Genomic DNA, 13,907 nt, shown 5'->3' with positions numbered 1-13,907 from the left:
TCTTCAGATTTGGCTTGTAAGACTCTTAAAGTTATTTAGTGTATAACTTTATAGTTCAAAGAGCCCAATTTTAGATTTGTGGTTTTTCTTTTTCTTCTACAGCAACAGCTTGCACAACTACAGAAAGAGAAGTCTGAGATTCTCAAGAATCTAGCTTTGTATTACTTCACATTTGTTGATGTTATGGAATTTAAGGTAAGTAATACAATGGAAGTGTTTGTCTTCTTTTGAGTTTGATGCTTTGATGTTCCATTGTATGATACTGGAGATTAATAGTCAAATATGGAGTTTAGGGTAGTACATGTAATCATATGTGTTTTTTCATCTCCCTCAAGGACCATGTCTGTGAGCTGCTGAACAACATTGATGCTTGCCAAGTTTTCTTTGATATTGTAAGTTTTAAGTCAGAATCTTCGGTCACACTTGAAATTAATTGTACTGCCGTCTACGGCCTACACAAATGCTTGAGAAACAATCAAGTTGTTACAGGATGCTCTCGGTGTCCCAGTTTGTCTTTCTTCTCAAGGTTCTGATTTTAATCTCCCGTCTTTTTTCAGACTGTAAACTTCGATCTCACCAAGAACTACCTTGATTTAGTGGTGACCTACACTAATCTAATGATGCTGCTGTCTCGCATCGAAGAGAGGAAAGCAATCATCGGCCTCTACAACTATGCCCATGAAATGACACACGGTGCAAGGTCAGTCCGCTTAAGATAAGGGTCTCTGACAAACTGGACACACTGTTTCAAGTTACTCACAGTGGGCTTTCTATTCTAATAATAGAATTGTAATAAAACAGGATTATTTGAAAGATGAACGCACATTTTGTATGGTAAATTTGGTGTCTGCTTAGAAACATCTGAGAAGTACCATTTACAACATGTTTGTACTTGTCCAGTGATCGGGAGTACCCTAGGCTTGGACAAATGATTGTTGACTACGAGAATCCCTTGAAAAAGATGATGGAAGAATTTGTTCCCCATGGAAAGGTGAATTCAAACATGAAAGTATCACTTTATCTCACAAGTCCTATTCCTTCTCTTGAGCACTACCATACACGGGTGTTAGTAATAGTATTACAAAAAATAGTATTTGTTTTCCTTCAGATACTTCAGATACTACTAGGTGTGTGCACTTCATTGAGTCTGCCTGGCGCATTGGAACCATTAAAATGACGCCCTATGCAAGTTAAATCAAGAGTACCCAAACTATTTGAATGAAATCAAGCTCTATTTCCAACTAATCATCTTGTCTCTCTCCAGTCTCTGTCAGACGCCCTGCTCTCCCTGCAGATGGTCTACCCCCGGAGGAACCTATCTGCAGACCAGTGGAGGAACGCCCAGCTACTCAGCCTCATCAGTGCCCCCAGCACCATGCTGAACCCAGCCCAGTCAGACACGGTCAGTACCATAGCCCAGCCCAGTACCATAGCCCAGCCCAGCCCAGCCCATGGTCAGTACTGTAAACTCAGCCCAGTGTTTTGGCTGACACTCCCCTAATAAGAATAACTCTCTGTTCCAGATGCCCTGTGAATATCTGTCCCTGGACGCCATGGAGAAGTGGATCGTATGTAAGTATGGATTACTAATTGGGGGTATTTGTCATTCATTTTCGCTAATTTAGTGTTTTTGGATGAGTCGCTTACCTCTTACTCGCGGCGAGGGGTACCTAACAATATAATTATGAAAGGCCCACTTAAGAGACTTTGATTCCCATATCAAATCATCCCTGGGTAAATGTTAGGTTACAAACATTTAATTGTTTATAATTAAAATGCTCAAATTAGAAGCAAGAAGTACTGTTTTTACTTATCACAATCTCTCAACACTGCTAGTAGCTTCAGATACATAATTTTCTTACCTTTTGTATTCTGAAAGTCTTACTGCATTTTAACACAACATTCTACATGGCCAGTTAAATCTAGTCTGGGCTGTTATCTGTACCTGCTGGGAGCTGACAATGTGTGTACTGCTAGTGCTGGCAAAAATGGGAGGGATGTCAACAAAATGTTATAAATGGTTTATTTTATTGAGTTTTAATACCCAGAGAACGCCTCCTATTGGATTATTAGGAATTATCTGTGGTAAATCTCATAAGATCTCATAAGAGGGGGTTGATACCCCTGGAGCCTGGGAAGGGGGAGCATCATTGGTTTATCTTTGTTTATATTATCAAATGACAAGCCGAATGTGAACTTTGACGTTGCAGAGGTGTTTATTTGTGTCTCTAACATCCTCCCCTTCTCCACTGGCGTTTGTCAGTCGGGTTCATCCTGTGTCACGGAGTTCTGAACAGCGACCAGGCGGCGCTGAGCCTGTGGAAGCTGGCCTTGCAGAGCAGCACCTGCCTGTGCCTGTTCAGGGATGAGGTGTTCCACATCCACAAGGCAGCAGAGGACCTGTTTGTCAATATGCGCGGGTGAGCGCTCCGTTTACTTCAAAACACCATGCCTTTAACCCACGGAGAAGCCACTAAGGCAACTACACTCAAGTAAAGGTTGAATGAATAAATACATTATGCATTCATACATTCATACATTAATTCATTAGATAATGAAAGACACAGAAACATCAATGAAAGAGCAGTACAGCCAATCCATAAAAATAATAACAAAAAGATAACGCAGTAAAGCCATGGACTTATTTCCAGTGTGGTTAGGCTTGAGTGTATTAACTACTCTCCCTCTTCATTTTACAGCTACAACAAGCGCATCAATGACATCAGAGAGTGCAAAGAGTCAGCCCTGCAACATGCGTAAGTGCTTCACTAGTCAAGGGCCTCTCATCTACAGTATTACAAGACATCCAACACCAAGTGGTTTTACATGGCACTGAGAACATTATCTCCTCAGAACGTGTGTCTTATTGTGTGTTCTCGTCTGGCTAAAGGGGCTTGATGCATAGAGAAAGACGCAAGTTCCTGAGGTCGGCCCTGAAAGAGCTAGCCACAGTCCTCTCCGACCAGCCTGGGCTGCTGGGACCCAAGGTACTGTACTCTGTTGCGCTCAAGTTGCCTCAACACTAATTCTAAGCGTGGGCTAATGCTGAAAGTGGACTAATGCTAAAAGTGGGCTAATGCTAAAAGTTGTTAGGATTCAGCCTTTAAGTACTAAAAGGCTTATATGATTCAGCAGGTCTTACACAGTTTAGTGGCAGTGTTAACGTACTGATTGATAGTTGACAGTAGAAACATGACTCCTGAGGTGTGTTCAACTAGGTGTTTGTGGCGAACTGTGCATCAGACTATTACCTGAGGTAAGCCAACATTCGTGGAGGACACAAAGTTGTGTTCAGAAATTGTTGGCTGACCGTCAGCCTTGTTTGAATGACATTGAAAACACGACTCCTGACCTCATCCCCAGGCTCTGTTCGTCTTCATGGCTCTGTCTTTCGCCCGGGATGAGATCATTTGGCTCTTGCGCCACGCAGACAACATCCAGAAGAAGAGCACGGATGATTTCACTGACAAGTAAGGCACTCTGGCTGTACACTAAACACTACAATAATGTTTAGTATTCAGAATGACAAATCCCATCGTGTTGGCTAGAGGGTTTGGCTTCATAATAAGAATAGTGACTGTACTTGGTGGAGGCTGGATTTATTTAGACGTACAAGGCAGGTCCTGTCCAGCTGGGGGATGCCCAGCCAATGTTACCTAGATCTGAGAAGACTGAGATATAGGTAGAAACAGGGTGGCAGAAATGATAACATCTACCTTCCACCAATCTAATACTTTCAGGTCCACACTAGTATGTATGAAAAAAGTATTAGGGGGTGTTTCTGGACACAATACTGCATGAATAAAAAATGTTTTGGAGAAAAGACAACGTGCAGCGATTGCCTAGAGCTCTGGCCAGAGCCTCAGTCTGCTCTGCACTTCTCTCATGTTCTCTCATGTCCCACAGGCACATAGCGGAGCTGATCTTCTACATGGAGGAGCTGAGGGCCCACGTGAGGAAGTACGGTCCCGTCATGCAGAGGTACTACGTCCAGTACCTGTCCGGCTTCGACGCCGTGGTGCTGAATGAGCTGGTCCAGGTGAGGCCGCCTGCTGTCTGCTTCTCATGTGGAGGATGTTCCTAGATCTGGGTGTAATTCTGTTTATTTCTTTAAGGTTTCCCTTGAATGTCAAATGTGAACCCCTAGCCCTTAACCTAGGCACTTGTGTACTGTATATCTGAGAAGATTGGATCGGTGTAAGCAATGTACTTGCTGGTCAGGTGTCATTTTCTTTCATCCGATCCTTTCAGGCCTACACAAGTATCTAGGTGGGAAGCGGCTAGGGGTTAATTCTGGATTCAGTGTGTGATTCTGGATCAGGTGGGGTGTTGGGGAAAGTGTTTATATGCAGGTTGGTATTCGACAGGAGAAAGCACAACCCACCACTAGATGGAGACCAAGTATGTTCGAGATTTCATATTTTGCAAGGCCTCTCTGTCTTCTCTTCCTCTTGTGTTGGTTCAGTTAACCCCTTCACAGCAGCTACTCCTACAGCCATCTCTAAACCTGCAGGGTAATGCTGGCTTTACCAGCCATCTCTAAACCTGCAGGGTAATGCTGGCTTTACTAGCCAATTAGTAGAATGCATTATAGATTATACATGCACTGTATGAGGCCCAATAATGTTCTATTATTAATCAATTCACAACATGTAATTGCCACATTTTTTTATTATAATAACTGAGGATCATAATACCATTATAGATACTTATGACAAGTTTTAGAATGCATTATGACCACATTATATAATGCATTATGTAAGTACGCTTACATAACTGTTTTCCCTCTCCTCCAGAACCTGTCTGTCTGTCCAGAGGACGAGTCCATCATCATGTCGTCCTTCGTCAACACTATGACGTCCCTCAACGTTAAACAAGGTATTCAACCTAACACGACCTGCCATGCCATGTTCACAACCTCATCAGAACTTGATCCAATCTCATATAACGCCATTAACCATAGAGTTAATTCTATCCAGTTACTGTAAATGTTTTAGTTTAGAATAGTTGTACTTGGACATTATTGGATGTAGGGTGAAGTTGGCCCTCGATGATGGTCTGGGGTCAGCTTAGGGTTACCCCCCTCCCCTAAGAGTGAAGGTCAGGGTGTGGGGGAAGGTAAGCTGATCCTAGATCCGTGCCTAGGGGCAACTTCACCACTTCACCCCCATACTTTGTATTGTTGTACCGCAACCATATCAGCTGCAAGCTCTTTCAGCCATTGTGTGTGTAGACAGGTATCCTGTGTTCATGAGTGATGGAGGGCAGATGGCGAGCAGTAGGCAGAGAGGCTGCCCTCCCGTGTCATGGTGATCCCATATCTGAGTGAATTGTCTCTGTCGGTGTTACAGTGGAAGACGGGGACGTGTTTGATTTCAGGGGCATGAGGCTGGACTGGTTCAGATTGCAGGTAAGCCCATCAGGGAGATGAGCGCTGGGGAAGCTGGGGCGACTGCAGCCTGCGGGCTGGCAGATCAGGTTGCACTGGGTCACATCAGTCCTAATTAGCACTGGCTATAGCAATAATGAGGCATCAGTGTTTAGCATGTAAACAGTCTCACTGTGTCCTGTCAATCCCACTTTAAGAGAAGGATAGCTTTTCAGGCTCCATGAGACCTTCGTAAACCCTTTATGGCCTACGTAGATGCTTCAGAAGTCATTCATCTACATCGGCCTAAAGGGTTTATGGAGGCTTCTTGAAGACAATAAAAGCTATCCTTCATTTAAAGTGGGACTGACAGGGGATTTAATGTAATGTATATGAAGGGTGACCACATGGAAGGACCTGTTCTATCACCATTTATATTGTATGACTATCTTATTAGTGATTTATGAAGCATCTAGATAATGTAGGCCTTTATATAAGCATTATGAAGGCTTCCGCCCCAGATTAATGAATTCAACAGGCCAGTAATGGGAAAAATTGCTGGGAATAATATGATGGAAATAAGGATTCCAATCTGCCATTAATGACAAATGTCTGTCAAAAAGAAATGTGTTTTTGCTTCATGTGCACATTATGACATTTCCATACTTTCAGGAAAAAAACTTGACTTATTCATGCTGTGAGGATAGGTTCTGTGCCCTTTCCCCATCTATAAGATAATTTCAAATGAATGACAATAAATATTCTTCTTTGAAGCTCTGTGTTTGTTTAAGAATTGTGGACGCCTTTTATCCGGGCCCAAATAAATCAGGATTCACCCCAGAGAACTAGCGTATTATTTTCAAGTGCGGTTGAGCACTCTCAACGCTTGAACCCCTCAGTATTTTGCTGAGATCATCACAACCTCATCCTCCCTGCCAGCCACCTAGATCACTTTCCCTGACCCGTTGGTCCGTGTCTGCCGTGGGACCGGCCCAGCCTGCACCCCAGTGTATGTTCTGTGTCATGGACGTCCCACTCTCTCTGAAAATGTGTTTGATCTCAGCTCAGGGCCGGGGCCAGAAACGCTTCACTCGGAAAAGTTCTCAGTTTAGTTTTTGGGCAAGAGGGGGGAGAGAGAGAGAAAAGCTTCCATGCGTGGAACGGGGACTGTTTTCCCACAGCTGAACAACTATTTTCTCAAGTCCACGGTTTTTCAACTGGCTGCACTTTTCACAGCCAGTCTTTCCTCCTTTACACTATTGCAAAAACAGAACCCCACAGATAGCAAGGTTTCTTCATTGTGTGCCCTTGCATTTGTATCTGCCAGGACAAAGCAAATTCAGGAAGTATTTAAACAGCCGGCTTAAGAACAGCTGACGATTGTATGGACAGCTATATATACCATACATACTCAGGTGCTTCTGTCAGCCCTAGAAATAGACCCTAGTCACAATATATGTCAGAATACTCTCAGTTTAGCAAACGGAGACTCTTTAGCACGTGTTCCACATGTGTGGAACAGAACCTGAAGCTTGTAAAGGCTTAATGAAGCCTTCATAAACCCTTCATAAGACAAATGTGATCCACATAAAGGCTGGTTTAGCAGGTCCTTACTTCTGGTGCATTGCCAAATGTGGCATATTCCTTTTGCGGCCCTTTAGCATGACTTTTGCTTTAAATGATTTTTGAAGGTTGTTATAACCGTGGCCTTAAAATGGGTTTATTAAGGCTTGATTAAGCCTTCAAAGTTGTCATTTGTTTAAATTAGGACTGCATGTTCTTTCCTCCCCTCCCAGCTTGACATCCAAAACATCATGGCATGATCAGCACTTACTCTGAAAATATGCCTTGCATTTCAATACTCAGTTTCCTTTGTATAATTTCTGTATTTATTATCCTTACTCAAATTCTGAAGCCACAGGTTCGAAGAGTTCAGCACCTGCTGAAGGTCTTCTTGTGGCATGCAGTACCACCTTGGCATACAACAGTCATTTAGTTGGCAGCTATTTAGATGATGAAAACTAGTGGGATCATGTTCCAATCAACACTTTCACTGCATGTTCTCACACTTGGGTAGCAGTCACTTCTTGCAAAAGTGTGTGTGTGTTTTTCTTTTAAGGATTTCACGCTTTATTTTTGGAATCTTGGCCTCTCCAAGGGCTATTTGTACTGGTCATACAGCTGTGTCCCTGGTCGTGACCTCAGGGATGGCATTACTGCTTTATAGCTACAACCATTTCCCTGTAATGATCTCAACATTAAAAGAAAACAACTTCTCTCTGAACCCGCTGAGACACCAAAGAGAATCTGTTTTGCATATTGTCTTCATGGTATCCCACATGCTTGGGAGGAGACAGTGTTGTCTGGTCATTGTCAAGTATCAGCAGTATCAAGTTAGCACAAACGTTTCCCAGAATTCCTCCTCATGTTAATAATACGGTAACTTATCCTACCACACTTTTCTCCCAGACTGATTTCCAATTCAAAATTGTCTTGGTTTTTCTTTGATTTTCTTTTTTTAAGGGGGGAGGGTAGGGGGGGGGGGTTTGTGCGGAGGGAGTACTTCTTGCAGTCAGCAATTTTCCTGCTATTAACATAGAGTTAACCAACTGAAACAGGACTGTAAAATACAACTCAATCAATACGAATGTGAACTGGTAAGGGTGCTTGCTGATTGGATATGTTGTCCATTGGTGTTAGGCCTACACCAGTGTGTCCAAGGCTTCTCTGGGCATTGCTGACCACCGAGAGCTGGGCAAGATGATGAACACCATCATATTCCATACCAAGATGGTGGACTCCCTGGTGGAGATGCTGGTGGAAACGTCAGACCTCTCCATCTTCTGGTAGGGGCCCTTTTTTACCTTCATGTTGAATGTGCATTCTGGAGGCTCAGTTGACAATGTCAACTTTACGGTTTATATGTAATTCATTGTGTATTATATCAATAAAAATGTTTGCCTTATTTTAGGGTTACCAAACTTTTGAAATAGACAAATTATTATAATTTCTAAGCTTTAGCTCATCGGGGTGGGGAGCTGTGCCCCTTTCTGTCCTTAGAAAATCCATTTCAGGGACCTTCTTTACTCACAAGTGCCCCCAGAGGGAAAGCAAATAAAGTTATCGTCTGTATCTTTAAGTGAAGCCATTGCGAACAACTAAACAACTAAAAGCCATGGTAACTGTCTGTTAGAAGTTTTGTTTAGATATATATATATTTTTTTTTTTCTGCACGGTGGAGACGGGACAGGAGAGATTAGATATGAATGTACCAGATGGACGTATGAGATTAGATATGAATGTACCAGATGGATATAAGAGATTAGATATGAATATACCAGATGGACGTATGAGTAAGGCCCTTTTTCCTCCCTCTCTCTCTTCTTCTCTGACAGCTTTTACAGTCGAGCGTTTGAGAAGATGTTCCAGCAATGTCTGGAGCTGCCCTCTCAGTCGCGCCACTCCATCTCCTTCCCCCTGCTGTGTACCCACTTCATGAGCTGCACCCATGAACTCTGTCCCGAGGAGGTACGTAGTAGAACAGAGGGGGGGATCTGAAATCAGATCAGCCTGCGGGACTAAACCTGAAAGCGGTCTCATCGTCAATACAGATAAAGTTGATTTTTAAAGGTGCACTGTTCAGCATTTAAATGATAGTTTGAGCTTCATTTGATTCATGAAGAATGTCTTCGAGGTACCTGAAATATCTTGATAATACTGTGTTATCATATCGTAATTCCCCCCCAAAAATCCCCTTATCATGGACATTAAGGGCTATTTGCATGTGAAAATGTTGCGTAATGCATCTTTTCAATCTGACAAATTAAAAAGACTATTAGATAAACCTCTTATGGTTGTTTTAAATTACATGAAATTTAAAGACTTATTTTGTTTCAAATATGCACACCTCTAAAGATTCTAAGAAGTGGAATCTTTCTGTAAAAAGCGACTGAAGTAGCCTATTCCGTTTTTGTAGCTCTTAAGGGGACTGTAGTCTCAGAGAAGTAGGGCTCCTTCCACAGGATGTCTTCCCACACTGACTAATGGAGAGTGTTGCACCTCGGGGATGGGAGGCTGGGAAAGTGGGTCTGTCATTCAGCTGTGTCTCAGTGGCGCGAGGGCTCCATGCTAAACCCCACAGGATGGAGTCCTACCGAGAATCAGGAAAGCACCGCAAACGTCTGGAGGCCTTGGAATGTCGTGTAACGAAGCGTCCAGCGCTGTGGTCCGTGTACCAGGATGTGTACTGAAAACCCCGACGCTGAAAAGCATGATTTATTAAATCTGTAATTGAACCATACACCGGTGCAGCTACAGGCCCTCTCTAGGGAGATGTGGAAGGGCCTCTGCACACACGGCGCACAACAGCTTCCTTTTTCCAGCCGTTGAAATTCACCAGGCGCATTCATGAAGTGTTTGTTCCTGCAAAACATCGTGCCCTCCAGTATCCATCTCGTTTGGTAAATAAGGCATATTTTTGCTCCTAATTGGTTGACAAACGGTACCAAAATAAGCGGTACAATGGCGGTTCTCATGTGGGCGAGCCAGTGGTCAAAGGAGAGCCTTAGTGTAGAGCTGTCTGAGAGTACTTAGAGAAATAAAAGAGATTTATTGAGCCATAGAAGGCTTGGATTTCACTTATTCAAACACCAAACTCCCTCTCTCAGCATGTCTTCCAAATGTTCCTCTTCCTATGTCCACTCCACACAGCTTTGGACAGCTGCAAACTTTATTTATGTTGGAAAAGCACTAAATGTTTCCAAGAATATTTCCATCTTGCACAGAGAACTTTTTACAGCGGTTTATAGTAACAGTAAAAAGATCACCGAGCTTCAGCAAAGGTCAGCCTTGGCATCAAGATCGGGTTTTATTTTCTTCAGCTAACAGCATTTTACGTCAGTTATTATTATTATTATTTTTTTTAAATATTTTTAATATTTGGCCTATCACCAGAGGGAAATTAGAAAGCAACAATTGTCATGAAGCTATTCCATCTGAAACTATTCTCTCCTCCTGTTTTGAGTAAAGAGATAATAATTGCAGTGTTCTGTGTGAGGGCACATTGATATGACTCTGACATCTATGGATCAGAAAAACCCTGAGGAGGGGTTGAAACGAGACCTGCCACTCAAAGCTCTAAATGACAACCTCTGTTCATCTCCCTCATGCCTCAGGACACGCCCCCCCCCCCCCCATCTGTTTGGGTTTTCCAAAAGAGCAAACTGAATTGCTTGTCATATTTGCCTGCACAGGGTTGTTTTCTCTCACAGGGGGGAAGTTGTTTTGCGGGGGACCAGTGTTAGAGTTCACTGTTTGGTCCGAGGGGGGGCAGTTTGGGGTATAGGCGATGACTGACAGCTTCATTCAGAGCCGTCTGCCCAGTCACAAACAGCCATTCACTACTCCATCCTCTGCACAATCACCACCAATATCGTGAACTACAAAATTGAGTGACAGTGTTTGTATTACTTTGTAATTACTTTTATATGTACAGTGTAACAAGTTTAGTGATAACTCATTGGTACTTTACTTGGAACTAAGGATATGGTTAGGATCAGGGTTAATGCTACAGGCAGCAATGTTGAACAATACTCTCCTTACAAGTATAACAACACTATAACACTAACACTGTAAAGTGTTTCCCAAAACACTCTACCTGTGCTAACGTTTTCTGTCTCATCCTTCCCACCCCAGAGGCACCACATCGGTGACCGCAGCCTGTCATTGTGCAACATGTTCCTGGACGAGATGGCCAAGCAGGCGCGTAACCTCATCACTGACATCTGCACCGAGCAGTGTACGCTGAGTGACCAGGTGAGAGGTCGTCGTCGTCATGGTGATCGGTCAGGGGTTTGCGTTGTGGATGAGTCTGCTGTTATAAAGCTTATAGCTCTTGTCATTCATGGTGGTTGAAAATGAATCACAGTTGAGTATTGTTTCTGACACATTGTATGAAAAAGACTGTAGGTAATGCTTTTTGTAAGTAGTGAGACCCGTAAAGAAAAGGAAAAAAAAAACAGCACACCTTTAACAGCATATTGCATTGGTGGGTTGGAACTGTTGACACTCGCAAATAAAGTGTTGGAACTTATGACTTAAAGTAGGTCTTAGTTGTGCATGTTCCAGTGCCTTTTCGAAACATAATTTGTCACTTCGTTCCTTATGGCTTGTGGGTGTTAAAAAGGAGTTTCCTTTTCCTCCTGTGCACAGCTACTGCCAAAACATTGTGCCAAAACCATCAGTCAGGCGGTGAACAAGAAGTCCAAGAAGCAGACTGGGAAGAAAGCTGAACCAGAGCGCGAGAAACCTGGGGTGGAGAGCATGAGGAAGAACAGACTACTGGTCACCAAGTAAGTACAGCAGTAGCACCCTTTTTATGGTCACAAAGTAAAAAGTACACCCTGAAGGTCACTTCATACTGTATATAAGCACCCTCTGAAGGTAAATAAGTAATAGTACCACCTGATATTCACTAAATAAGTACTGTAGTACACACTGATGTTTCAAGTTTATTACAGTTTCAAGTGCATCTCAACAAGGGTCACAGCACACTTTAAGTCAGATACAAACAGACACATAGGTACACAATTGTAAGTGTAAGTATGACAACAAAGTAATAACAATAGAAGAAAAAAAAAGGAGAAAACAAAGGATTTTGAAAGAGGAAAATGAAAGTTAGCAATAGGACAGGTTAAAAAAAGTGAGACTTTAATCGTGTTTTAATAAATTGACGCTGTGTCAGACTCCCTAACATGGGCTGGCAGGCTGAAAATGACCTGCCACCCACTGTTCTTTCACTGATCGAAGAGCACGGACTGGAATAGGGATGAATAAGATCAGCCAAGCAGAATGAAGCCAAGGACTTTAAATGTATTAAGGAGCACTTTGAAATCAACCCTGACCTTAATAGGAAGCCAGTACAGTGACTTAAGGACAGGGATAATGTGTTCAGTCCTTCTGGTTCTGGTTAGCATTCTTGCAGCTGAATTTTGGACCAGTTGGAGATTGTGTAAAGCTGTGTTTGTAAGACCGGATAACAGTGTGTTACAGTTATCTAACCTTGACTTGACAAATGCATGAACCAATTTGTCAGCATCTTGTAGTGAAAGAGAATGTGTTATTTTTGCAAAATTGTGTAAGCAGAAATAAGGTATTCTGCACATGTTCTTAATGTGGGCGTGAGGTTGGAGTCAATAATAATCCCAAGATTTTTTTGTGTGTTTTTTGGGGAAACTAGACATCCTTCTAAATGTAGTACCACATTTGTGAACTCAGTCAATCGTACAATCTGGAGGGAGATAGGACTGATGGCATCATCACAATTTCAGTCAACACTGAGACAGGCCCTTCCCTCAGACTATTTAATGGATATTCAGGGATACTTATGGATTTTGTAACTCAAATCGTCCGGTTTTTAACTTGTATTTCCCTGTGTCTCTGTATGTCATGCTACTGTAGAGTAAACTCCTATAATTTGACCTCCCCGCTCTAGGTATTTGGGTTTCATTTGTTACTAACTCTCCTCCTAATTCTGAGCTTCCAGTAAGCTGCACTGAGGAAGGCACCACCAGGGCTATCATAATATTGTAAATGGAGGTTTGGGGCCAAAAACAGGATGTGAAAAGGCAACAGTAGCTGTGGTGCATGGGGGGCAAAGCTAAGCCTTGTGCTACGTCACAGATTCCCTCTTTAATCTGAAGAAAATGAGTTTTGAATGTGATGTGTTTTGCTAGCTTGGACAAGCTGCACACCGCGCTGTCAGAGCTGTGCTTCTCCATCAACTACACTCCCAACATGGTGATCTGGGAGCACACCTTCACCCCCCGCGAGTACCTCACCTCCCACCTAGAGATTCGCTTCACCAAGTAAGTATGCACTCACTCACACACACACACACTGGTTCCCACTGCATTGTATCTGTTAGGTTGGGTAAACCTGCCTCCCCCCAAACATGAATCCTATTGATTTTCTCATGGAGGGTTAGGGATCGGTTTATTGTTTTAAGTCAAGGAACATTGACAACCATTTGTTCCTATTAATTAAAATCGAAACTGAGAAGAAAACTCCTGGGTTCAAGATTTGTGTCTGTGATTTATTGGTCATGCAGACAAGGGCTTTGGATAAGACTGATTTTTGACACCAGTCCAGAACCGAGCCTGCCCAACTAAATAAACACAGGGCTGAGGAATAACAGGTATTTTCCGCTGTGGGAGTCGAGGCTCGTGACGTGGGTGCGTTGGCTGGCCCCTCTCCCCGGGGCTGTGAACCCCTCGACAGCCTGGGCTTCCCAGCCATGAGAGGGCCTATTACCACCACTTAGCACTCCGCCCTGCACTGTTCCTCTGGGTCAACGGAGGATAAAACTTTTACTGCCCCGCCGTTCCCAGCCCTACATCTGAAGGGGAAAAGTGGCTTGTTATTTGTAAATGTTCCTAATGGTCGGTCAGAGTGTGAAAACCCGTTTTTTATCGCTTGTTGCGCCATAGTTAAAAAAGCGGCCATGTTTGAAATGCCTTGCCGGTACGTGGCCAAGTTATCT

General features: G+C 43.1%; 1 protein-coding gene across 2 annotated transcripts in view; it reads left to right on the top strand.

Annotated features, from left to right (window-relative positions):
- The window catches only part of nckap1 (NCK-associated protein 1), a 29,654-nt gene that overhangs the window by 7,196 nt on the left and 8,551 nt on the right, over positions 1-13,907 (top strand). The window contains exons 3-20 of one of the 2 annotated variants that reach the window (XM_083681556.1): positions 109-195; positions 336-392; positions 558-700; positions 901-991; positions 1,265-1,402; positions 1,524-1,572; positions 2,264-2,420; positions 2,700-2,756; positions 2,891-2,987; positions 3,364-3,470; positions 3,907-4,039; positions 4,797-4,878; positions 5,352-5,410; positions 8,069-8,214; positions 8,764-8,896; positions 11,063-11,182; positions 11,579-11,718; positions 13,102-13,233. In XM_083681556.1, coding sequence (XP_083537682.1) covers positions 109-195; positions 336-392; positions 558-700; positions 901-991; positions 1,265-1,402; positions 1,524-1,572; positions 2,264-2,420; positions 2,700-2,756; positions 2,891-2,987; positions 3,364-3,470; positions 3,907-4,039; positions 4,797-4,878; positions 5,352-5,410; positions 8,069-8,214; positions 8,764-8,896; positions 11,063-11,182; positions 11,579-11,718; positions 13,102-13,233 — 1,928 coding nt within the window. Of the gene's footprint in view, positions 1-108; positions 196-335; positions 393-557; positions 701-900; positions 992-1,264; positions 1,403-1,523; positions 1,573-2,263; positions 2,421-2,699; positions 2,757-2,890; positions 2,988-3,363; positions 3,471-3,906; positions 4,040-4,796; positions 4,881-5,344; positions 5,411-8,068; positions 8,215-8,763; positions 8,897-11,062; positions 11,183-11,578; positions 11,719-13,101; positions 13,234-13,907 lie in introns of both variants that reach the window. The other variant, XM_083681555.1, reaches the window with a different exon arrangement.

This window comes from Argentina silus (genome assembly GCF_951799395.1).
Source record: "Argentina silus genome assembly, chromosome: 12".
In the NCBI taxonomy this organism is placed as follows: domain Eukaryota; kingdom Metazoa; phylum Chordata; class Actinopteri; order Argentiniformes; family Argentinidae; genus Argentina; species Argentina silus.
This window is presented reverse-complemented; position numbering and strand designations above follow the sequence as displayed.